Here is a 27,475-nt window from a genome sequence, read left to right as displayed (position 1 = left end):
GTCACTTATGTACTTAAAGGGGCCAAGCCTAAAATGGAAAGACATTAAGCATTTAACAAATATTAAACAAATAGTATGGGAAATTTTTTCTTTATGATTTCTTTAAATGTCTTATGGGTCAACCTGCAGACAACCTTTTACAGAAGGAAGAGTCAATATGTTTCCACTCAGCACTGATGGCTTCAAACAGATGAGAAAACCACTGCCAAGCTAGTTTGTGTTTATAGTTTGTATGTGAGACCAAATTTTCTCTATAGGGTTTAATCTAGACTCTGACCAGGTCAAAACCGTCAGTAAAAAAACATTATATTTTGAATTGGCCCATTATTTTTGTATGGGAGTGTAGTATTGTAAGTGATAACACCTACTATCAAGTCAAATAACCTACTTTTCACTTTTATTAACTAAACTGCCCATATCCCACAATTTTTCTATCTTTTTTGTAGCTTTTTGTGGTTTCCATATGTGGACTGTAGAGTGAACAGTATGCTATGAAACATATATACCATATCAAACTCTTTCAAAACAGTGAGGAAAATTCAGTTTTACATGGTATGGGCCCTTTAAGACTTTCTTTTTTACTATTGATCTTACTTAAATGTACGATTATATACACCTTATACATTACATTTATACTTATATATTACTTATATATTGCACCAATCAGCGTCATTTATCTGTAATTTTCACTTTACCTCAAGTCAAAGGATTTCAGTACATTTCCCAAGACAGCCTATTATACACATTACTGCTAGAGCCTTTGGCAAGTCCAGATGCAATTGCACAGATTCCGTCAGCAGAGGGTAACATAACTCTGTGCTGACTTTCTGCTGTTACAGCTCACAGCCTCTTCCGACGCCTTTTCCCTTTTAGTGATGTAGCTCTGTAGCTGTTCCAGGAGAAGCCAAATAATTTCTGAGATTAAACAAAAAAATTCCGTTGTTGCTTACAGTACAGGCTTATCCTGTCAATTACTTTTTAGAGACGTCAGCGGACTCTGGTCTTTCAACTTTCATGCTTTCCAAATGAACGGTGATAAACAAACACAGTTAGAAAATTCCTAACGCAATTAAAGAGTGACACTTATAAAAAAAAAGCAGGTAAGCTAATACCACACTGTAGTAACGAGTCTAGTTTCCTATCAGCCCGCTCCTTATTATTCGAAGTTTCCGTTCCACCTTAAATACAAGCGCCAGAACGTAACAGCTGCACCATTTAAGGTGGAACGGAGAATTCGAATGAGAGGTTGTCGAAAAAGACAGAAATGTTCTGCCTCGTTTTGTAGGGTGAGTGTGGTTTAACCTGACAGAAGCAGATCGCTCTCTCTGGTTGAGGGCTCTGCTCGGTTGGTTGAACTTCCTGTAGGTGTACTGTGGAGGGGTGGGTGGGGAGAGCGCTTTTCTCACATTTTGTCCACACGATTCAGAGCATGGCTCATCGTACAGCCCTGCTCATTCATTTAAGAGCTATGGGCGGTTTCTGACTTCATTTTCTCCACCACCACGAGTGGCTTGCTCACTTAAGTTACCTCTATTCTCTATTCGCCTCGTCTTGACAGTTAGTTAGAGCAGCAACACTGTTTTTGAGTTCAGTAACGGTTTTATTTTTGAATTTGAGAGTAAAGCGTTCGGAGTGACTGAAGAGAAGAGACGGCTGTGAGTAAAACCCGGGGATTAAAACCTGTTTTTCGTGACACATCTGACATTCACTTGAATGAATCCAGTGCTAAGATTGAGCCTAATCGTGGAGAAAAGCGCTGAGGAGGACTGATTAGGACACTGTAGGTGGAAGGTAAGCGTGATTGAAAGTTCACTTCAGTCTCTAAATCATCTCATTTTTATTAGCGAAGGTTGTAGCCTCAATATTGAAACTGTGAGAGTTAGGTCACCAAATGCTCGTTAGATGTGTTTCATGAAGTTGTAAACTTGGAGGTGAATACGTTATCCAGCTAAGGAAGCTACAGCTAAGTTACAGTTGTTGTCGCTGTCACTTTTACACATTTGGGGCATTTTTTCGAGATTCAAACATGTTTAGTTTAGTTTGAGGTAACGTTCATCCCGCATTCAGCTGACCACCTACGCCTGGCTGTAATTATCCATGAGCTGTACTTTCATTTTGTTGTTGGCTTTCGGCTTTTGGGACAGTAACGTTATCTGTTCATTGAACATAAACATTGTCTTAGTAGCTTTGCATTGTTGTCCCAAACTTGACACATGCTGTCTGTCAGTTTAAGGCCCCCTCTTGTAGTTTAGCTGAACCATGGAAATATGTTTAGTTACTTTGTGAATATATAGGTCAACATAGTCCAAAGAACACGTGGCATAATTTGGATTTGCATGATCTAAAGTCACAGTGGACACTAGCATTACACTAGTTCATTTCCCAGGTACTGGCCTACATTCATTCCTCTTCTCTGTCAGTGATTGCGTGACACCAGACCATACTCGTGTGTGCCATGGAAAACAGTAGGGCAGTGGGATGGAGAGCAGCTGTCAGACTGAACTCCCTCCGACCCATGTTGTACATTCCAGAGATTATCTACCTTCTGCAGTACTCACACAAGCCCACCATACAGTGGATTTTTGGGTTTGATGGGTGTGGTGGTTCTAGCACATTATTGTGACCCTTGAAATAGGATGTGGCTTGTCAACATAGTATGTCAGGCTGCAGAGAGTTAGTGACACCTTAAGGTTGTTTGTAGGTTACGTCCTTGAATGTCCTGACACAGACTTCCTTTGAATGTTTGCTAATTCACTGTCACATCTGTTACAGAACCAGTTGAAATGTGCTGAAGGAAAGGAGATATTTTGGAGGGCTGTGTAATACATTGACTGCATACTGCATGACTTGTTTTGTAATTGTTGCAGTGAATGAGACAGGTTCGTCAACCTATTGTTCTGATAGAAAAGATGGAGTTCCTTTGCGACTATTAAATCAGTCACACGTAGCACACGTAGGGTTGGATTTAATTTTATGTACTCCTCACATCTCTCCATAATCAATGGGCCAACCAATAAAAATTGCAGTGTTGTCATTTAGTATTTGCACTGGAGCTGAAAGCTTGATTTGTGTCAATAAATTTTTCCAAAACAGAGCTTGTCGAGCCTGTAAACTGCAGTGGATAACTGTGTCTTCACATTCTGTGGGCTGGAGCTTTGGAAGGAGACTCCCAGGACATTTTTGGAGAGAAGTGGGACTCTGGTTTGGTTAAAAGAGGAGCAGCTTTGGCCATAAGCTTTTTTCCAGCTGTCCCAAGATCCTTCCAAGCCCGAGCCCTGTCAGCAGAATGCTGTGTGTACTCTAGCAGTGAGGTTTTGCGCTCAAGGCCAGACAAAAGAGCTAACACCCTATCAGCTGCTTGCATGTTTAGTCTATGGTGTTATCTTCCAATTACTGAATGTTCGTCAGATGTTTACAGACATTTCTATTGTGATTTGAGATTTCCAGGCTTACCAGAGACTGATGATAAGACTCGTTCAGTGGGAGGCTCTGAGACATGGGCATCTGAGGAAATCTCATCCTCTCTGCACTTTTGTCACACAGCCAGCTGTCAACGTGTCCCAAGCCCTGGAGAGATCTCAAAGGGGATACACCTGCTTCTAAAGCCTGTAGAGCAGGAAGCCCCCAGGGCTGACCAAACCAAACTGCCAAAACCCCCTTCACCCCTTTCAGTTAAGCTCTGCCAAGATTTACCAGAATTCCTCTCTCAGGAGAGTGTTAATGGTAATAGCTGAAAAGTACTGTCATCCAGCAGCACCGGAAGGTCCCTACTGATGTAGTCTTTTTAATAGTAGGCCAAGTACCTTGCGATTGTTGCTTTGTTTTTTTGTATACAGAAAAACAGAAAGGACAGTGGACCGTAAACACACCAGACTTGTTTCCTGTGTACACACAAGCAAATTTACAACGGTATGTTTATGCTCAGCTGTATATGTGGGAGAGTGAGAGACGTAACACGAAAGAGAAGCTCTTGAAGACATGGTTGTAAGGGGAATGAGTAAATGCCTTGCATGCATGGTGGTGCGTCATTAGGACATTGTTGGGTCTGCAGCTTGTCTCAATTTAGCTGTGGCTTTTCCACACGAAATTTCCCAGTGCCGAAGGGCCCCGCCCTAGCACTCCAGTCAGTTCCATATCAGGAAAGACTAGGCCTATATGCACAGCAGATTTGCTTGCCATAGTGCTGCAAACTCATTGGCTTCTCTTAGCTCTGTTAGCCTCTGTCAGCATCTGTTATCAATTTCACCATTTAAAAAACTATAAAAATAAAATACACTTTCTCTATAAAATGGCAATGTTAAGTTGACAGTTTTCATGATGATAATGCATATTTTAAAAGTGGTCTTTCTTATGGTAAAAACAGAGCATGATGGATACACCAATTCATATTCAACTTTTGCCACAATGTTTTTATTATTGTTGTTATTTAATGGAGTCTTTTTTGAAGGCTTTCTTGTTTACCTTTTTTGAGTAAATATTTTGGAATCTTTGAAAGACTATTCATGGTTTGTTATTGTTCAGATAAGTGTCTGACCTGGTTTTTTTTTAGTGTTTGGCCTTCTTTACAAACTGTGATTAATCAATTAATTGTCAAATGAATTGGTAGATTACTTTGTTCCTAATATAATTGATAGTAACAGCCCTGATTGAATTGTTGAATTTCATAAATAGGATGTTGAGCGTAGTGGTCAGCCTTTTGTTTGCCTTTTGGTGGTCACGGCTGCACAAAGTTGGTTCAGTCTGCCATTCAAATGTGTCTGCTCAGAGAGCTCTAATGTGCTGACTGAGTAGTTCTGGGTACTTACTATCCTGGCATACACATACACATGCTGTACAGATTAACCTGATGGCGTGAGATGTTTAATCCTCCAGTAACCCTTTCTCTGTGGCTCACCAGTTGTAATGATAATAGGCAAGGACATTCAGAAGGGTGTGGTGTAGGAGGCATATAAAGGATTCAGAGAAGGAACTGCTTGACAGATGTTTTACACTTTGATAAGTCATACTGAAAACTGCAACAGAGTCATGACTTCCTTTTCCGCTGTAGTTTTTTTTGGTTTTTAATATTTGCCTGAAAAGGACTTGTGAGTCTGTTCTGTGTGTTTAAACAACATCTAGGACATACCGTTTCAGCAAATGGTTTAACCTTCACCAGAACATTATCTGACAAGGTATCTAGTGTTGTAGTCCACTGGCTCATCAGTGGGTAGATACAACCATTAATCTGGAAGTCGTAGTGTTCCAGCCCATTTCCTCCACAGGAATGAAGAAGGTATGTACACTATATGGCCAGCAAGTTGTGGATGCATACTTATCCAATTTTTCTTCCAAAAAAAAATGGAGTTTGACCCCCTTTATTCCAGTAACAGCCTCTATTATTCTGGGAAAGTTGTGCACTAGACGTTGGGACATTGCTGTGAGAATTTGATTGCATTCAGTCATAAGAGCATTAGTGAGGTCAGGTACTGATGTTGGATGATCAGGTCTGGATCACTCCAACTCATCCCAAAGGTATTGTATGGAGCTCCATCACTCCAGAAAATGCAGTTCCACTGCTTCACAGCCCAATGCTCAGGGGCTTTATACTCCTCTAGCTCATGCTTGACGTTGGGCATGTTGACCTTAGACCTTTTAATTCTGTGTGCATTTGAACTCCTCTGAATTCACTAACAGTGTCCACAAACTTTTGGAATAGTGTATGTATGTCATTATTGAAGCTGCTCCCTCCATTTATTTCTATCTCTGCCCTGGTGACCTCTCTGACCCATGAGTGTATGAGTCACTGTGCAGTGATGTAATGTTAATTGGTAGATTCTGGCCTCCATTCACTCTTAGCCACATTGTCTTGTTTGGTCATGCAATTCCTTTAAGTATATTATCATATACAGTCATACAGTCTCGTCTGTCCTTATGGGACTATATGCATGTTCCCTTGTCAGGCATATACAAAAATACTGCAACAGTGTTAAATCCAATGCAATATTAGTCTTAATTGCATGAATGGTTGTTTGCAGGGAGAGGTTTATTTGCTAATTTACAGACAGGATGGTCCTCACCCTGTCTAGTCCCTCACACATACACACACACACAGGGCTAACTTTGTGGTAAACTTTAACCAGGTTTACTGTACCAATGAGATAAGCTGTGCAATCCCTGCAAGGTGTGGCCTTGTTCACAGACCACAGTGAAGGTATGAGGTAAGCACACATTTATAGAGCATTTGAATTCTGATAGTGTTGACCATAAGGTTATGCTACAGGGAAAGATACTCTAAATAACCAATATATATACCCACTAAACAGTGTTTTCTCATTATCATGTCCTGGAGATAATACTTTGTAAGTATCTTAAGTATCTTAAAGTAAAATAATTTGATGTAAACATAGTTGAAGTTTCAAAACCAGTCCATTTAACAGCCCATTGTAATTCATCATGGTTGTCCTGTCAAAACTAACATTTACATATGACTTCCGTTTCAATTTACAAACTGAAACATTTACATATGACTTCCGATTCAGCCTTCAGCAGTTTATTCCTATTCTTGCTAAAGTGATTAGGAGTGTTGTTACTGCAGACAATCTGTAATCCATTTAAAATGATAAAACATTGTGCTGTTCCTGGTTTTCAGAAAGAAAAGGAATCATTGCAGGCTTCCAAGGGATCACGGTATCCAGAAGGAGTGGCTGAAGTTTTCAGTCCAAATTTAGCTGTTTGTTCAGTGCATTTCAGCCTGAACTGCGGTTTAAATGAGACACAGTACAAAACAGCAAGTTTAATTCCATTGTTATGCAAAAAAGGTATTGCGAAAAAGGAATTATTGTGTTTAGTATACACACTTAAAAAATGGTTCTTGAGTAAAGAAAACACTCAAAGAACCCTTTGCATGATTCGTTGCCAAAATGGTTCTGCTATTGTCACGATACATGTGTGTAACAACAGAAGAATCATTTCACCAGGCCAAGTTCCCTTTAATCATGTGAAGGGTTCTTTGGGTGTTCATGGTTCTCTATAGAACCATGATTTTCTTTACTAAAGAACCCTTGAAGAACAATCTTTTCTTAAGAATGTATACATTCATAAAAATGTACTTTGTGGACTTACAGAGAGAAACAGCTCTGAAACACAGTGATGAGGACTACAGGTCTTGTGACGGTCATATCTGTTGCGATAACCAAAGATGTATTTTCTCAGCTAATGTTGCTTCATCATTCCACAACGACCCCTAAATTTGAGATCAACCTAAACTGCCTAGTGTGATTTAAATATCACAAGAAAACATATATATATATATATATATATATGTGTATGTGTATGTGTGTGTGTGTGTGTGTGTGTGTATATATATATATATATATATATATATATATATATATATATATATATATATATATATATATATATATATATAAATATATAGCAGTACAGTACCACAGATAATCAGTATTACACCTGTTTTACTTAATCAGATAATGTGTATGTTTGTAAAACACAAGTTAAAAACTAAAATAAAGAGAGAAAAAAAGTTAGGAATGCTAACCCAGCCTGGCGGGTTCAAGAGATATCGTCACCCAGATAAGGGGAGTATGTGCAGAACTGTGTTCTGGCATGTTTCTAAGCAGTCACCATCAGCATACTTATTGCACCTCATTATTGTGTACTGATTTAAACAACCAAATTCCTAAGCAAAAGTAATAGCCTTTAAAATTACATCCATTTACTAAAATAGATGATTTATTATGTCAATACTGAAGTAGTGCAGGATACAGCTAGCAAAGTGACAGCTCACAAACCCAGAAAAGAATAAAGAATACAGTTTTCCTTGATAGCCCATGTTTAAATTTGTCATTCATCGTAGTGAAGCACTTTTTGAGTTGAGAAATGTTCCAAGAATAACTGGCTTGAGCAGCAGTTTATTGTAGTTATCAGAAACCCTTCATCTGGACTAGCTCTGAGACGGACCATGCTCTGTTAGCCTTCCTATCACCCGCCCAAGGGACCGGTGGCATCTCCTGATTACAGCTGCAATGTGTGGAATGACAGAGATGATGACTGGCATAATTGCATAAGCACTGTCTGTCTGGTCAGCAACTGGGAATAATACAGAATGGCCTGGTGCTGTGTGGAGCAGTAGTATGTCACTGCCCACGAATCTACATTGCTAACCTCTCCCCATGACTTTGTGTTTTGGCTGTGTGGGCTAAAGAAATGATGGTGTGATGCTAAAACATGCCAGAGATGTTGTAATATGACTGGTGTCTCAGGCCGTTAATTGACCCCGTTGTGTAAGAAGCTGCACTGTTTTCATATTTCTCCAAACTTTCCACTAGCATCAAGAAACCAGTTCCTAGCTTAGAGTTTCACTCTGAGATAAAAGTTTTCCCACACTTTGCAATAGTAATCACTTACCTACTTCTTTTGTAACCGAAAAGCTCTGCTTCTGCTAATGCCATGAATATTCTGTTTGATAGAGTGGTTTTAATGTGTGATTTGCTGTATCTGTGCATTACATACACCATATAATGTCATGTACCCTTGCATCTAAAGGCCCAGTAAGCCCTGACCTTGTTTTTTATCAAACGTATTTCATGACACTTGTAATTACTCTCTGTGGATATCTTTGTCCTCTCGCTATCAGCCATTTAGCAATCACTTGAACTATGAACCACCGTCTTTTGAAATGGACAGTGAGGTTGCTACACTGTTCAAAATAATTTATCATGTAGTTTGTCTGACTTTTGTTTGAGTTTGAGACAGTCCGAGTGAGAATGAAGGGAAATCGGGGATTTTGGCTTTAGCTTTATAACAATATCCTGTGTTTGGACAAACAGCTGAATTGTTGCTGGTCACAAATCTATGAAAGCATGGCAAGCAAAGCAAACAGGAAAGTCTCTTGGCAGCATCTAAAATCTGTTCTTGCGCAATTAATTTCCAGTAGATGTCATGGCAAAGTCACTGAAGACTGGATGTATAATCCACAATTTAAAGGCTGATTTCTGAATACAGTTTGTAGCTGGAGAGCATAATATTGGATAGAGGGAGGAGGCAGTTCTAGCCTTGTTCCATTCTCTATTGGACAGGGACGGGATAGGTCTTGTGGGAACCCCCTGCCCTGCTCTGAGCAGCATGACCTGCCCTTATAAGGTCCTGTGGGTATTCTAAGCACTAGAAGGAGGAGTTTTAGGCCTCTGCTCTGCTGGCCCAGCTGCCCACTAAATGCCAGAACTGTGCGCTCCAGCTGGCCTGGGACTGATACAGCCAGCAGCTCTGGGCCAGGCGCTGCCATGCACTTGGAACAGAGCAGAGTGTGGGGCATGGGGCCTTAAGGATCAGTGGGATGCTTGGAGTTCCTCTTTGACGTGTCCCGTCTCGTCCTTGTTTACTGCACCACTGCCTCTTTTCCATTCGGCTTGGTTGGTGCTAGAGAGGGTGCTATGGGAGGAAAAAGCATGTCAATGACCCTCCCCCTTCGGTCTCCCTCAGCTCTAGCACGAGGGTGTGGCCAGGGTTGGGTAATACTGTTCAAAATTGTTGAACTTTGTTAAATTGTCTGGTAGATGCTATTATCAATGAAAATAGGATAAAGAGACTGAATTGGCACTTTTTAAAATCTACATTTTAGGCTGAGTAGTTCCTGCAGCCCTCTGATAGTCAAACGTGTTGAGCATTTCTTTGTGATGAATCTCTAGATTACATGCATTTCTATCATTGAAAACTGTCATATTTGCTTTTTACGTTGTGCAGATAATGGTTTGCTGCATCTGACTCATAGACAGCTTCTTTTGCACCGTTAAACATGGGCACAGTCAAGTGTGATGTTGCTGATCACAGTTTCAGTGGGAAAATATCATTGGTCAGGACTGTTGACATTGTATATTATTATCATCTAGTTGCCTAAACCTGTGGGTGGCTGTCAGCCTGTATTGCTACCTGACTCATTAATTGCCTTGGACCTGCCCCGTTTCAGCTGTTCTTCTGAACCCCCTTCCCCTCCAGTGATAGCTGGAGAAGTATAATTGTCCCTACTGTGCCTGTTTGTGTCTGTAGGCCAGGCTGCTTCTTCCACCTTGATTTCAGCTCTGCTAATGGAGAGGAACAGTGTGCAGGCCAGGATAATCTCTTTATGGAACCCTTAAGGAAATGCCAGTTTGAACCAAAGTGCTGGTTAAGCGGAAAAAAGCTCAACTGCCCTCTTTTAGAGGCGTGCATCCCTATGTGTATCAGTGAGGAGCAACATATTTTTAGGCTTTCCTAACAGTGAGAGTCGTTAATGTAGCTGGGATGGGAGCCCAACTTTGATGGCCTAAATTGGAGAAACCTCTTCCTGCTCCAGTAAACATAACAGTCCAAGCAGAAGGCTTTGAACCCTGTGGAAATATGTCACTCGTGCTCTATATAGGCAAGCAGACTTCACACTCTCATGGGCGTGCTATGTGTGAGTCATAAAACCCTGAGATAGCCTGAGAAGACGTTGAGAAACTATGACTTAAAGCTCATGTAAATGCATCCACTCATACATTGAGAAATCATGTCTTAAGACTCATCTTGATACTTTCATCATCACCCTCAAAAGTCACTTCCTGACACACACATGTTGCTATAGTTACGTTGTTTAGTTGTGCCACAATACCGTAAGAGTTATGTCTGCTCTTTACCACAGAGTGGTGTAAGTGCTGAGAGAGAGACTAATGGGTTTCCCCTCTCTTCTTATCTGTTATTCGCTTTCTATCGTCTTCTCTCATTCTCTCCTTTCTTGACGGGCTGTTTTCCGCCCATATGGCTTACATTCTTGTGCTCTGACATCACAGCTAGCAAACTGCACACTCTTGACTTTTCTTGTCTTCTCTCTCTCCCTCATACACTTCTGTTTTTTTATGCCTAAATAAGTAGGCCTCCCTTTAGCCTACCTCAAATTCAGTTCCATAAACTGTCTGGCTGTTCTTTTTGGTTGCTCTCTTGTCTCTTCCTATTCAGATCTTTGCCATATGCACACAGAAACAGGTAACACTGTGACTGTGATAATGATTTTCCATTTTATCAAGTCCTCTTGCTGTATTGGTGGGAGAAGGGAGCAATTTTCTTTTTTTTTTTTTTAAACATGTCAGTGACACTGCTGGGCTGAGAGTAGAACACCATCTTCCTGTAGCCGGAAACTGACCACTGATGATGGATTAGAGGATGACGAACAAAAACTATGCAGCAGCAGATGAGCTATTGTCTCTGACTGTACATCTACAAGGTGGACTGACAAATCTTCTCATATTAGCTGAAATTAATAAAATTTATTTAATTTGCCAAGCCTTTCCTTCCATGATGTATGTGGCTTTTTACAGTCTAATACGTTTTCACCAAGCTCCCACCGCCATCGCCCAGGGCTGTAACACATCAATAAACAAAGAGAGACTCTTTCTGCTGCAGTTTGCCCTGACACCAAATTCTCAGAGAGTTTTTTGTGACATTGTGTGTGTGTGTGAGAGAGAGAGAGAGAGAGAGAGAGAGAGAGAGAGAGGACTTGGGCAGCAGTAGAACAGTCAGCTGTGCGTCACCGGGGGGAGAGAGCGCAGTTTATTATTGTTCTGCTGTCTGCTGAACAATATTTTCAGTGTTTGCAGTGGACCAGGACAAAGTGGAGGTGAGCTTCATGCTTCAGTTAAGGCCAGTCACATCCACAGAACCATGCAGATCGTTAACAGACCCAGAGACTAACTGACTCATAACTATCTGACATCTCATGAATCCAATGGAGCTTTAATGTCTACTTTAAGCAGTGTATAGCTGTTTGATCTGACACCCTTACTGTGAGGCCGTCGGCTATACAACAGCTTCTACAAATAGACTCGACTTAGTGTTGGAGTATAAATAGCCCTGTTGCACAGAGAGGGAGGAGGAAAGAGGGGAAAGGGGCGGGAGAAAGATTGAGAAAGAGAGAAGGAGGGAAGTAGATATGTAATCTACAAGGAGCAAATATTTTTACGCAGCTCCGGCCACATGCCATTTGAATTAAAACGTCTCGTGGCCTCAACATTGTGCATTAAGTACATGAGTTTCCAAAACACAAGGCTGTTGTAGGGTTAAAAACAAGTGTTATGTGGCAAACTTGAATGAATGTGTGCAGGGCTAAGGAATCATTTGAGTGTCGGTGATTGGATAGTTGCAGACGGCTGGCTGGAGGCTCAGGGAGTAGAAAATGGAGGAACAAGTGAGTGACTGCCTCTCTGTTCAGCAGTAGTGGACGAGGTGGAGGGACAGGAGAGGAGGCTGCTGACACGTGCTTAGTGGCATGCAGAGTTGCCGACAACATTGGACAGGAATTTGAGCTAATTGAGGGAGGATAGGGCTGCACAATATTTGGAAAACATCACATTACATTACAACAATAAAGGTGTTAAAGATAAGTTATTCCCAAATGAGGCTTAATGGAACTTAAGTAGCAACATAATACTCTGGCAAGCTTTATTTGCACAAAGCACAACTGGCATTATAAAATGTTGTTCCATGCTTTGCATGCAATCACACATTTCCACCAGAAAGGTCTATAAAATTCCCAAAACTTACAAAGTGTAGCTTTAATTTGTGTAAACTTGCACAAAAACTCAACTGGAACATCTAAGAATGGGCAGCATGATTGAACGGATGCGGCAGTACTCTAACACATAAGAACAATATTACATTATCATAATAACACACTCTTTGAAGACTTTAGTTTATGTTGGGAAAGCAGAAGCAGAAAATGAGGATGTGGCAGGCAGTTGGATGTGTTTTTGGGGAGTGTTTGGGGGATGCAGGGAGCTCAGTCACAGAGGAAGTGAGGCAACAGGGGCCAAGGAGAGGAGAACAAGAGTTTTAAGTAGAGTGAGAAGAAGAGAGGCATGCAAGGGGGGTAAGAAAATGAAGTTTCCATTTGTGATTTCCCACGGATGTAACATCATGTGACTGTTCTCAGGAGAGGGACGTCTGCATAGCACAACAAATAAACGGATGAGTGTTTACTCTGCTTTATGACAACATGAAGCTGAGGGCTTGGTCATAGTCAGTGCTTGCACTCTCTTTAGGACACTTCGGAGCCTGGGCACTATCTGACACATGTAACTGGCGCTAAGCCTCTTAAATGTGTCCTTATTAAACAGCAGAAGGCAGAGAAAGAGAGAGAGTTGGGCCTGACACACCCTTTTATCTGTTTACTTATCCTATCTGTAGGCCTTGACAATAAGCTCGTTTTGGCTCTGTTCTGTAGCTGTGTACAGTAAGGTGGCTTTGTGCCTGGCCATCAAAGGCCAGGAGTGGCTCAGAAGACAGACATGATCAAAGCGAGCGAGGGTAAAATAATAAAACGAAAGGCACCAATAAGAGGCGGCCTTTTAGATAACGTTTATTTGTTCACTTGGTTACATTGACAACAGTGATGAGGCTATGTAATTATAGGTATAAAACAAACCTATACCTAGAGTATTCATATGTAATGCACTGAATGGTAGCATGTTGTAGAAGCAGGTGATAAAACAGTATGTTACAGTTATCATGATAAATTTAGTCACAAAGCCCAGTTGCAGGTAGTTATTAGTATTTCTAGAAAGCTGGCCTATAACATGATAGTACTTCAAGATATTATAGTCTTGCCACATTTCAAAAAATACAGCCGAGAAATGTGAATACAATGATTTACATTTCACATACTGTACTGCTCTACATCCAATTAAACAAGTCTAATTATGCTCTGTTTGTAATGAAACAAGCAATTAGTCTGTGTTCTTTAAGCACTGATATCCACAATATGCTGAGAAAAGAGTACTGTGACATAATGTGATGTAATTGATCTCAATAACGATAAATATTGTCATATTGCCCTCCTCTACTTGCAATTAGTTACACTTCAAGTAGCTGTATTTATAATGTGTTTGATTTTTTTTTCTCCTGTTCCTTATCATATTGAATAGTCATTGTACTTATTGAGTCTTTCAGCTTTTTTGTGTCCCTGCCAATTTGTCACCAAAAGGAAATATTAGAGGCTCAGGTCTGTCTGTTTTTTCTGCAAGCTGGCCCTGTGATGCTCATGTTCCCAGAGAGAGAAAAAGAAACTCATACCGTCTGGAAAACATTACTCAGATTCTTGCAGGCGGGGGCTCTGGTTATGCTGGCTGGAGTGAGAGAAGGAGAGAGAGAGAAGGGAGGATTTATTAGAACTCAGTGTTAAAACAGCTGAGCCTCAGACAATGCTCTGATGTTGACAGTGTTGTTCTACATCTTCACCAAGGCTAGAAACTATAGTATAGGCACAGTTATTTTCCAAGCCAGTAATTTAATAAAACCAGGTAGGCAACAGCAATGTGGATGGTTCTCTCCAGTAGAGGGCATTGTTTTGCAGCGGAGGTGACCTTGGCCAAGGCTTTACCTGTGCGTGTACGTGTGTGTGTGTGTGTGTGTGAATAAAACAGGTGGTTTGTCTAATGCTGAGGCAAGCAGGCTAGTAGAGGAAAAAGAAAGAGTGCATCTTTCACAAACACTCTAATTCTTTTTCTAAGTGATCTCCACAGATGCAAATTAATAGTGTGTGATTTAATAAGCAGTAGCACCAGCCTTTCATACAGTTATGCTCTCTCTCTCTCTCTCTCTCTCTCTCTCTCTCTCTCTCTCTCTCTCTCTCTCTCTCTTTCTTTTCATTATCCAGCATGTTAGTTCTGTTAGGCCTTGTCAATGATTTACGAAGGAGGAATTTTGTAAACCTCTGACCCCTTTAAATGCCTTTTCTTAGCTATTTTCATGTAGAAGGAGTTTATGTATCTGCAGTGTGTCTCATTTACCTATCTTCTTTGGCATGGAGACTATCAATCAAACTGATCTAGTCTTTATGGGTATAGCTATAAATCAAACAGACCCGTCTTTGTTGAAGCATGCCATAAAGTAGAGCCAACTTTGCTCCTAGACTTTAGTTCCAGCCCTAATCTATTACATCTGTCTCTTATATTGCTGCTCCTGAAAAGCTCTGTTCAGTGAATCAGTTTCAATTCTGAATTATTTTCTTAATAATCTTTTTATAGCCAATAAAAGCAATATACCTAATGTTCTTGGATTTTTACATTCGAAAATAGCACTCACACTTTAGTGAATATTTTTATATTAAATCATAATGTTCTAAAATCTATGCAGTTGAATTACCACTTTCAGATTGATACGTCACAATGCATTTTACACCCCTAGTAATTAAGCTAATTTAATCACAGAGCACTGTGAAGTGCACTTGGCAGTATTTCTAATTGATGCTTTAATCAGACCCTGCTTCCTCACTCTTCACTAAAATTGCCTTAAATCTGCATCCGTTTGCAAAGCCTGTGCTGAGAGAAGCAGAGGAAAGTGGTGGCTAAAGAAAGGAAGTGGTGGGAGGGTTACTTGGCATAATCTCTAGGTAGTGGATACATTTAGTTTTAATACTTAATGCCAGCTAGGGATTTTTCTAGGAGATCTTACCCAAAATCCCTCCCTTTTTTGACTTGGCCCAGTGTGTTTTCTCTCGTTCCCCCTCACCCTAGGCAGTCAGGTCCAGATGTGAGCCCCATGCCTTGGCGTATTAAATGCAGATCTGGCTGGTTTTAAGCTCAGGACCGGCCTGCGGCTGCCGCGGAGAGTGGGCAGATGTACCTTTCTGCTGTAAAGCTCAGACCTGGCTTTGAAATGCCAGTACAAGTGGGAGAGGGAGTGAGCGATGAATGAGAATGAGTGTGAGAGAGTGAACGAGAGAAGTATGGGAGGGAGGGAGAGAAAGGGGGAGTGTGTCACTTTTCGTAGGGACTTGTGCCTCTGTGGAGAGCGAGAAAAAGAGAGGGAGAGAGAAGGGGTCTAGAGAGGAGGAAGAGAAAAAAGTGAAAGAGTAAGAGTAGAAGAAATGGCACCTGGAACACTTCTGCACATGGAGCATGGAAAGTTGTTATAAGAAGCTTTTTACATTATATCTCTGACGTGGATTACTCTTTTGGATCATAAATGTGAAGCAAAACAGTGGAAAGAAAGGAAAGATGAAGTACCGAGCAATGGTAAGAGCTAACATTTACTAGCAGACACTTAGCAGTTTTACCTTTCTGAGCCATAGTTCATCATAAATTCTTCCTTTGCAACACATGTTGTCTTGTCTTTGTTGCATACTGTTTCAGATGGGCTGTAAATGAAAATGAGCCATTTGGCTAAATCTGGCACATATGCATTATAAAAACATTATGCTGTGTGATTAGTTTCTGTTGTCCCTGTTAAATAAACAAAAGGTACTGCTAATATGTCCTGTAGTTATAATTTAAAGGGCTTCTATTATGGATTTTTTTTAAATAGGAAATTAATGTAGCATGCAAACATTGTGAAAGTTTCGAAAGACACTGTTCATTCCCCAGTCCATACAGTCCACATGTGGAAACTAAGCTTTAATAACAACCTGAGATTGTGATGTCACAAAATCAGGGCACTCACAGATATTCTATCCAATTCAGTTTACAGCAGTATAGCTCAACCCATTCACACTGAAGTTATAAAGAGTATTTCAGCCCATACTGCTTTTTGAATGAGACAGTCAGAACAGAGGTCATTTACATACTTAAGGTTTAACAGTGCAGTAACAAAACCAGCTTGCTAAATTGTATGGGGAGGTTGTATAAAGAGAGGTTGGAAATTTGTCATGCAAATATCAATAATTTTGATGCATACAACCACTCAAACATTAGAAGGGGACTTTAGGGGGAAAAATGTAAGCTATGGGACCTTAAATCCCCTGAACTTGAAAGCTTTTCATTCAATGTTTTCTGTTGTTTCTGTAGCTGTTGCCAAGTTTTTTTGTCCTCTTGAACTCCTTCTTTTCTCCATAGTCAGCCATACTGAATATTTCTGTGTGTGTGTGTGTGTGTGTGTGCCTGTGTGGTTCTGCATGTGTCGCCACAAAGTGTGTCAATCTCTGGCTTTGGCTCAAGCTTCTTTGGAGGAATTCCTTGACACTGGATAGAGAGTGAAAGAGTGAGAGTGGCAGTGCTAATGAAACTGCTGTCAGTCAGTGGGCTGTTTCCGCCCTGCACATTTCTTCCTGACTTTGTCATCCCACTGCTCTCATAGGCCGCAAGAGCTTCTGCATGCACACTGTAACATATGCTGTGCAGTGATGTGGAAGTTTCAGTCACACACTCAAGTCACATTATCTGTACTCATATACATGAGAGGCGTTTTAGTTAAATGTGGATTTTATTTGGACAGGCATGCTGATGAGGTTGTCCATCTGGGAAGTAACATTGGACAAATTTATGAGTAACTTGAAAAGTTTGGTTGAGAAGCTGGAGGATATGTGATAATTGACCTATCTATGCTCCACCCACAAATGTGTTCTTTTGTAGCAACTGTTACCAGGTAGGACAAACTTCAGATCGTTGGCAAAAATGCCTTTCAACATAATGTGAAATTCAAGCTGGATTAAGCCTGGGGGACTTTGGGTTTTGAGACTCTAAGGCACCCTGGCCCTCTGCTCATATGCAGACCTGTTTTGACATAGCCTGGTAATTTTAGTAAAAGGGCACTGATAAGTTTCAAATTTGCAGCAACTTTTTAACACAAGCTGAAATTTTAAAAATTTGCTTTTGGCTTTGGAAATGGGTAGAAGACAGCACAGTCTGAAGCGATGGTGCACCCAAGTTAGCTTAATTGAGGTAATGGTGGATAGTGACGGATGCTAAACATTGTTCGGAGGGTTAAGACAGGCAGGTCTTGGGACCAGTCACATGTCCAGGAATGACACAGACAGGGTTAGGGTTTTCATTGGCCACAATGCGACGACAACTCACAAAGTCAATGAATCAAATTTCTTTCTCTTGAAAAATGCAGTTTAATAGGCAAGCATCCTATTTAGCATGTTGTTGTGAAGGCTTGTCAGTAAAACTCAGAGCTTTGCCTAATGAGGTATGTTTTTTTCATATATCGTGGCTATCGGAACAAAACCTTGTATCTCCGCCTTTTGCCATTGTTTAAATTTATTTATTATTTATTATTTTTTTAAATAGCAGCTGCTGTTTACACATGATCAAACCTCTATAATGAACCGACCAACCTTTACAGAGGAGTCACATATTCTACATGTGAAGTGTGTGAAAATGACACGTGTTGGAAGTAAACACATGTGAATGTAATGTTTTCTCATGTGGACACATATATGTTAAGTTTGTGTGGTTTTTCTGTTAATAGAAGTTATTTAAATAACTTAGAAAAACATATAGTTACATTAAGTTACAATGAAAATTCCAAAAACCTTTTGCTTCTCCTGTAAAGTTACTTTTTTGGAGACACAAGGTTTTGTTCCGACAGCAACAATATGCATGCATGCCCCCTGGGTGCTTACCAAAGTCACCCTATTGGTAGATCCAGCTATGGTGAAATTACGGACCGTAGTTTAGAGTCTAGTGTTTCACACAGGTCTTAAACATACCTGGGGGAGTTTTATCAGGAGTGAGAGAGTTTATTTAAATACATGCATAGTTGAACTCATAGCATTTGTGTACCTAATTGGGTATTTGAGTAAAGTATAATACAAGCATTGGAAATCCAGAGAGGTGCTAGTGGAAATTAGCATTATTGTAACAATGGAAATTGTTCAAACAAAGGCTAACTAAATGTTTAGGTAATGGAGATGGCCATAGAGGAAAGGAGCAATGGGACAAAATGGGACATGGGACAAAATATGCTGCACTACTGAGCTGGACTGTGTTGTTGCAACTAATTGAAACTAGGCAAATTGGATACAATTAATTAGCCACCATGCTAAAGTTAAGCTCAATTTTATGATTAAAAAATAAACTCTTTGTCCTTTTATACGCATGCAATTAATAGTAATAACACACGCTAAATATAAGAATTTTGATGGAGGACTGAGATGGTATTTTTACTGTGAAGCTGTATAAAGCTCGTACATTTTTGGGTGGCACATTGATGGGTCAGTTGGTGCTGTCTGGGATGAATGTCACTCATGAGTGCTATCCAGTTTACAGACAGTACTTTGTGACTCTCTATGTGCAGTTTCGACTGAGATTCCAGCCTGCAGTCAGCATGCTTTTTCTCAGAGTGATACTCATCTTAGCAAGAGGAAATGAAGTTTACTCAGGAACACAGTGATGTCAATGGCTAAAGGGATATGAGAGATTAACAATGATGTGAATAAGAACCTTTTATATCTCATGACACAAGCCTGCTGGGTGTCTTCAGGGAGTGTAGATGCTTTTAAGGGACTCAGTGAAGAATGCAAAACCAATGGAGGGAGAATAAGACTCTGTGGAGCTTAAACTACCCATGAATTCTTAGCATTGTCCAGGACAGGAGTATGCCCTAAAATACAACTGGTCACTCCATATCTCTCCATATGTGTGAGTGTGAGTGTGTGTGTTTGTGTGTGTTTGTTTGTTTGTTGTACGTAGTTTCAGGACAAAAATGTCTTGACAAACCAGAGAAAAACAGGGCTAAACTACTTCATCAGAACCAACAAGAACAGCCCTGTGTAAATGTCATAGACTACCCAACATTCATTTAACTTCCAGTCAGACAGCCATGAAATGAATCATTTTTCAGATGTTTCTGAGGAGATTAGATATAAGATAATCTACTTGCGTAAGAAATTGAAACGTGAAAGGAAAGTAATTTAAAAAAACAGGAGTTTCCAAACATGGACCTCCAAAGATTACAGATATTATAAAATCAAGCTCCACTCTTGCTTCAAACAAAATCCACAGGTGTTTCTGTCTATTCTTCCACTGTAAGAAAACAACACAAAAATAGACAAAAAGAAAACCTGTACAAATTAAACAAAAAAGCTGCTTGTGTTCTCAGAACAGTAGCATGGCCACCCCAGAGCCCAGACCTCAACATCATTGAATGTATATAGGATTATAGAGGCGTGGAAAAATATCCCTGAAGATTTCTTTGAAAAACTGAAAGCAAGTCTAATGAAAAGAATGGAGACTGTAATAAAGGCAAAGAGTGGGCAGAGACACATATTAAACACCCCCGAATCAAATTACATGTTTTATTGATTAATAAATAAGTTAACATATCCTCCATAGGGAACATACTTAAATATGGAAGGGGGGATGATGACATATTTCCATGTCCTGAGAAAGTAAAAATGTGTGTGCGTGTGTAGAGGGGCATATGTTGTAAGTAGTTTCACCTGTTGAGGCAGAGCCCATCACACCTGTCTGTCCACTTTCCCTCCACGTCTGACACTCAGCAGCTGAGTGTGCACTTAGCCAACATACATACTCAAGCCTAACCTGTTGGCACTCATCACAAAGCTGAAGAAAGTCTTCATCCACAGAGCAGAAACAGTTAACTGTGATGAGCCACTGTGGAACTCCAGCTTCGTGAAGTATGAGCCAAACTTTTCCTACAGCCATCTGCAGCAATTTGAACAGTAAGCTTTTGACCCTCTGCCATTTCTCATAAAACGTTAGAAAAAGTCCAAAAGCAAATATCAGGGAAGCCCCAAACCATTGAGCTCTCATTTTTTTTCCAATGTCTTGAGTAATCTGACACTGAATATCTTTGACTTTGCTTTACTCTCGGGTAATCAGCTTCAATTCTGCAGTGTGTTTCCACGCATGGGCAGTGTATCCGCCCCTGTTCTTTCCTTCCAAGTGGAGCAGGAGAGAGAGGATTCACGTAAAAGCCAGAGGACTGATTCATGCTGGAAAAATGTTTTGCCTTCAGAAAGTTCAATATCACAATTAGGCAAAAAAACTTCAGTTTTTGACCATCCTTGGTAAAATGTATCAAAATGGGTGTGGCACCAAACCTCAAATTGCTCTGACTAGGCCTATCTCTGAAATCCTGAGAGGAATGTGACCTCTCCCCTCCTCTAACTTTATTACACTCAAGCTTTTTCTCTGGTGGGGCGGGGGGGAATGCTTTAAAGATGGCATCCTTCTCCTTTACTCCTTTCAGTGTCAGTGTTTAAGAGATACAGAGCTCCTGGGTTGTTTCAGGATTATGGAGACGTTGAAATAAAAGGGTTTGATGTAGTATGTAAAATCCCCAGTCCATGAGGTCAGGAGTTGCAAAAACAGCCTAATATTGAATTGAATATATTTTTAAAATTCATTATTTTGTGATGCTATTAAAACAAATACATTTACATATATCCACATATAGACCTCTGAAGTCATGTTGTCATTCTGTAGTCAGCGTCATGCCCACATTGAACTCAAATGGCGTTTTAGGAAATCGATGCTATCATGCTTTTTGGTGAACAAAAATGTTCCAAACTGGATGTTTTGTCATATGTACATCCCCCCACCCCAAATGACAAGGTTGAAAAAGATTTGAAATACTTTTATTACTACATGAAAGCTTACATGCTTGCTGATAGCATGTGTGTAGCATTATTTGTGTTTCGACCACTAAATGACCTCGTAATTCAAAGGATCCAGAGACATTCTGGGCAAAAATGTATGTGGGACAAAACATATCATGTTTGAAATTTTTTTTCCTATAGAGAAAACCAACTTGGACCTGGAGTTCCTAATACAGGCATGTCACTCAACTTTGGAGTGTTTTTCTAGACCTCTGGGTCGGGGGGATAAATGTAGGATATTGTCTCTAAAAGGTTATGGAATATTGCAAAATGCAGCAAATGCATTTTTGTGATACCCAAAATTATTATGACTGAAATACAGGAAGATATCATTCCTTTCTTCAGTTTTCCATTTGAAGGTTATTGATGTCCTTGTAATGTGAGAAGTCATGAGAAGTGCTGACAAAGGGCTATGATGAGTCTGCGGATTTCACTGACACTGGTCTGTCCTCCAAAGCCCCAGCATTTGAGCTTTTTTCATTGGTGCCTTTCAAGGTGCATACTTAAAACACTTGGAAGGTCAAACAAAGAGTAGACTTTGTTCAAGGCCCACTATGCTCTTGTTTCTTCAAGTCTGTGCTTGTTTGAGCTCCACATGAATGGAAAGGAGAAATAGAAAGAAAATAGGAGAGAAAAGCAGAGATAGTGAAAGTGAGAGAGTTGAGAATTTGACAGTGGTCTCCTGCCGGAGCCTGTCTCTCAGCCCCTTTGTTCCGATTTGGAAAAATTGACTGAATGGCAAAACACTGGTAGCCCGCTCAATCCGCACGGATGGAGAAGGGGTGCAGGGTGGGAGCAGGAAAGCAAAACTATAAAGCTCATCTAGGAACAATACAGTAATGGAGCAAGCGGCTGGAGAATGGAGAGAGGGAAGCGGACTTGAGACGGGGGGTTTCTTTCTTGTTTTTGGAAATGGCCCTTTTCTTCATGTTTTGGCTGAGTTCCATAGTGTTATTGCTTTAACAAAGTGTTTTCCCTTTTAGCTGTCGAAGGATGTTATTTGTCAAAGGAGATGGCCAGATAAGAGTTCTTAACAAGCTCCCTAAGCTGTGAACAGGCCCTGAGAGGAGCTGAGCCCTCTGGTTCCTTATGCACACACACATTAACACACTCCCCCTTCAGGTCATTGAGTCCTCTAGGGTCTCCAGAGTGAAATTTTACCCTCCTCTGTCCCAGCAAGAGACTACAGAGAGGCTTAAGGACTGAAAGGCAGCATTGCAGGGCAGGGTGTGAGTTATTCTACCTTCTAAAGTCATTTTGATAATATTTAACTAATGCCAAACCAAGCCCTCAAACTCTTCTGGTTGACCTTGAGCTAATTTTGATTCTTCTGTTGACTTAACAGCACAGTCACCAACTGTTGTTTAATCCTTCTGATTCATATTTACATGTAGAAATAAAGTTGTCATATGCACAAGAGCAAAACTGTATTGTTTAGGTTTTTGTTTGACAATGATTAATGAGGTGTTGTGTCTCAGCGTTGAAATTATGGATTGGATTTATGTAGTGGAGAATAATCTCTAAATGCTTTTCCATTATGAATGTTAGGGATCCCACATTTTTTCCCCTGATGCCAATTTCAGTATCTGATCTCAGGGTATCTGCTGATACTGAGTACTGACCCAATGTCAGTGCAGTTTTTTTGCTTTTCAGTTCAAAATATATATATATATATATATATATATATATATATATATATATATATATATATATATATATATATATATGTATGTATGCATGTGTGTGTGTGTGTGTGTGTGTGTGTGTGAACATATATACTGCAAGTCTAAAAGAATCAAGCCACCCCTTTTAATGGTGCATCTGACACAGGTGTTCAATTGTACACAGAGCCTTCATAGACCAGCATTTCACTTTGGAGTGGCACGCTCCAAGGTCAGTATGCACAATGCCAAGCATCAGCTGGAGGATTGGGCAGTGGAACTCTGAAGTGATGGAGCTCCATCCAGTACCTTTAGGATGAATTGGAGGGGCGTTTGTAATCCAGGACTAGACTTTAGTCTTGTGGCTGAATGCAGTCTAATCCTCACATTAATGTTCTAGTGTAGTGTAGCGTGTAGTGTGTGAAGCCTTACTAGAAGTAAGCTACAAGTAAGCTACTAGATAATGCCAAAATTCGTTTAAAAAGATCTGTATCATTGCAGACACTGATGTAGTATGTGAATAAGTTCTGCAAATCTTAATCTAATTAAATGATTTGCAAATCTTCATGCTAGTGTTGAAAGATTAATCAGTTTTAGCAAGAGCTGCAGTTTTAATTACAGCCTGTATTATCAAAAACATTGCCTTAAGTTTTAAATGGGGAAGTTGAGCCTAATAACTTGGAGGCCTGTACTTTAATTTAATACAAATCATCACAATTTAATTAGTCACAATATTGGTCAGAAAAATCACAATATGATATTTTCCCCAAATTGTTTAGCCCTATTTTCTGCTGCACATCTTGGAGCATCGGCTTCTGTGCTAAACAACAAAAACCCTAACATGTTCATTGAGATTTAACAAGCAAGTCTCAGTTGAGTGGTCTATCAGGGGCTCTCTGTGTCTGTGATGACAGTTTAGAAGCTGGAGTAGTTGGAGTTGAAGGACTGGCTGAATATTTGAGCAGCGAGAAGGTTCTGTAGCAGCGATGAATTTGTAAACAAGACAGATCCAGAGCTGAATGGCACACACTGTTGCACAACACTGCTGTTGCTTGGCAAATGATGTCACTCTCTGGACTCCTGGGTTTGTTTTGCTAATGACTTGCCAACAGGTCTTGGCTGTAGGGCTTTATGTTAAGAAACGTTTTTGCTACAATGCGGTCAGACAGGGTGCTGTCCTAATATGAGACACCTCAACACTGACAGGCACACCCACATGATTTGTCTGTGGTGTAGACATAAGTTACTCATATGAGAGGATTTTATAGGGCTTTGTCTGGAGAAAGTGACTGATTAAAACATTAATAAATAATGATAACAACTATAGTAGGCTATTAGGGGTGGGCATTATGACAGTATTGTGTTTTTCAAACATGGTACTACTGCTACATTCAGTCTGTCCAACTTATCAAAAAATGTACTCAGAAAAACTAGATATTGTGGTACATTTGAGTGCATTGTGAAATGTTGTCATGTATCGTGATATTGTATTTTTGCCATATCGTCCACCCCTACTGGCGGTAGAGAGGTAAAACAACACTGGAATGACTGACCGATGGAGAAAGACTGAAGGAGTTTTTCTTTAGCCAGTAAGTTGTCAGATTTGGGATAAAGTCACTTCCTGGCCAAACACTTATCATCCGTTCCCACTTCTCTCTTCTCACTTTCTGCATTTAGTCCCCTGTCTGTCTCCTCTACTACCATATGGGACACGTGACACTTCTACAGGTGGATGAGCAGAATTAGCAGGGTTGCTCTGTGATATGTTGTCTATACTGGTATACCAGCATTGATGGCAATATTGTGTAATTTGCTGGATGCTTTAGATTGGGTGCTTTGAAAGAACAGTTCAAAATAAGTGTGATGCATAAAAAATATATATATATAAATAAAAGCTAAGCATTGTGGCCACTCACAGATGAGGCGAGGCGAATAATGTTAATTTTCTCATAACAACAACACACGTCAAGGTCTGGGCTATATTAGACGTTAAGCAAACAGTCAGTTCTAGTAGTTCACATGTTGAATGCGGGAGAAAAATGGTAGGCATATAGACCTGAGTGACTCTGACAAGGGCCAAACCCTATGACCAGACAACTGGGTCAGAGCATCTCCGTAACGGCGTGACTTTTGGGGTGCTCCTGGTCAGCAGTGGTGAATACCTGCCAACAGTGCTTTGAAGAGAGACAAACCTCAAATCAACGACAGAGTGTTGGGCACCCAAGGTTCATTGATGCAAGAGGGCAACGAAGGTCATCCTGTCTGATCTGAACAAAAGGGCTATTGTGGTGCAAGTCACGGAAATTTTTAATGATGGTTACAAGAATGTGTCATAGCACACAGTGCGTAACACCCTGCTGTGTATGGGGCTGCGTAGCCACCCGACTGGCCAAAGTGCCCATGCTAACCGCTGTCCACTGTCAAAAGCAGTGGGCACACAGAGCATCAAAACTTGACCTTGGAGCGATGAAATAAAGTTGTCTGATTCGATGAGTCATGTTTACTTTTGAATCACGTGGACCTATCTCTGCAAGTGATGGCACTGGAAGGCACTGTGGGAAGAAGACAAGCTGATGGGTGGAGTGTAATGCTCTGAGCCATGTTCTGCTGGGAAACCCCGCATCTGGGCATTCGTGTGGACATCAGTTTGACATGGTGCCACCTGCATAAAAATAACTGTGGATCAGGTACATGCCTTAATGGAAATGTTATTCCCCAAAAGCAGTGGTCTCTTTCAGTAGGATAATGCACCCTGCCACACTGCACACATTCTTCAGGAATGGTTTGAGGAACACGAAGAGGTCAGGTTGTTGCCCTGGCCTCCACATTCCCCAGATCTCAATCTGATCGAGCATCTGTGGGATGTGCTGGAATGACAAGTCCAATCCGTAGCAACTCCTCCTCACAATTTACAGGATCTGCTGCTAATGTCTTGGTGCCAGACACCACGGGGCACCTTCAGAGGTCTTGTAGAGTTCATGTCTTGGTAGGTTAGAGATGTTCTGGTGGCTCACGGAAGATCAATATTATATTAATATATTATTATATTATTATTAATATAAGGCAGGTGGACATTTTGCTCATCAGTGTGTATTTCCTTTTTGAAAAACTGGGTAATATTCATAATACTGTGTAAGATTCCCTTTGGTGTAATTTTAAGAGAAGCAAAACAGCCCTATCCAAATGAGCTCTGTTACATTTTTTAGACATTCTTTTAGTGTACAGTACCATTATTCAGGGAGCAAAACTTTATTATTGGAAACGTAAATATGACATAATACAGTAATATTGTGATCTATTTGGAAAATATCCTGTTTTTTTATGATGTCTAATCTGTGTTATGGTTGTATTATGTAAATAATGTGAGCCAGCCAGATACAGTAGTGTGTTGCGTATAAGTTCTTTGCATGAACATCTGTGCGTGTGTTAGGCCTACACACTAGCCTATGCACTTAATATCAGTATGTTCATTTAGCATATGAAGTCTGTGCTTTGGATAAAAAAATATTGTTTTTGCTGCCTTTGCTTTCCATTTGAAAACATTAGCTATTTAAAGAACAGTTATCAACCAATTTGGCTGTAAAAAAAAGTTAAAATCAGTCTTAAAGAAACCACCATTGAAAACAGAATGATCCTTGCTTTGTTTGAAATAAAACTTGATGTAGTATGTTAATATTGTTAAACGTTTCAAAATGTACCATTCATTCTACAGTCCTTTTGGAAACTAAGCTGTAAAAATAGTCTTTTTTCATTGTAAAAAGTTTTATTCATTGTTTGTGTGATGTCACAAAAACCAACATATTTGTATATATATCTGCATATGCAGCCTACAACACTTTAGCCCTGCCCATTTACACTAAAGTTAAAAGGAGTGTTTCAGCACAAACGTTTTAAATGGGCATCAGAGAGAAAAATATGACTTGAGAAAAAAGTAGGATATGGGCCCTTTAAAAATTAATGATCAGTGCACCCTTAGAAACTTGTCATGCTGCGACTGCCTCTGCCTTACTGCTTCTTAATTAAATGTTCTCTCAGGTGATCTCTCTTGGTGTCTCTCACTCTCTCCCTCTCTCTTTTTCTGTCTTTCTCTTTCTCTCTCTCTTGGGGATGGGCACTGCTGTGTCAATAGCAAAACAACAGTCCTGGCAGCTGGTGTATTCGCACAATGTGTTTGTGTGTGTGTTTCAGTGCATAATCGCACATTTGTTCAGCTGTGTGTGTATGTGTGTGTGAACATCACTTTTCTTGTGGAGAACAAAGGAAGCATCCCAGTCAATGCTCTGTGATCAGGGTTTCAGAGCAGAAATGGGGAAAAAGTGAAGCCTTGCTCCTTTTAAAGGGGTGTGCATTCTTTTTTTTGTTTGTGTCGTGTTCATTTTTTGCACTTTAGTATTGTTTCATAGCTCAGAAAGTGCTCTGAGAGTGCATAGGCCATTTGGAAAGCATGGATTTGGGTAACATGCGG

At 40.3% G+C, this 27,475-nt stretch overlaps 1 protein-coding gene across 4 annotated transcripts in view; it reads left to right on the top strand.

Annotated features, from left to right (window-relative positions):
• The window catches only part of myo1cb (myosin Ic, paralog b), a 52,689-nt gene that overhangs the window by 3,653 nt on the left and 21,561 nt on the right, over positions 1-27,475 (top strand). Inside the window, exon 1 of one of the 4 annotated variants that reach the window (XM_036563826.1) lies at positions 1,341-1,791. The exons of 2 other annotated variants lie outside the window; for them this stretch is intronic. Coding sequence is in view for 1 of the 2 variants with exons in the window: in XM_036563816.1 (XP_036419709.1) it covers positions 16,005-16,022 (18 nt within the window). In the remaining variant the exon portion in view is untranslated. Of the gene's footprint in view, positions 1-1,340; positions 1,792-15,763; positions 16,023-27,475 lie in introns of those variants that run through there. One more of the 4 variants, XM_036563816.1, reaches the window with a different exon arrangement.

The sequence above is a fragment of the Colossoma macropomum genome, unplaced genomic scaffold (assembly GCF_904425465.1).
Source record: "Colossoma macropomum unplaced genomic scaffold, Colossoma_macropomum, whole genome shotgun sequence".
Taxonomy (NCBI): Eukaryota; Metazoa; Chordata; class Actinopteri; order Characiformes; family Serrasalmidae; genus Colossoma; species Colossoma macropomum.
The sequence above is the reverse complement of the archived record's forward strand: the minus strand, read 5'-3'. Positions and strand labels throughout refer to the sequence as shown.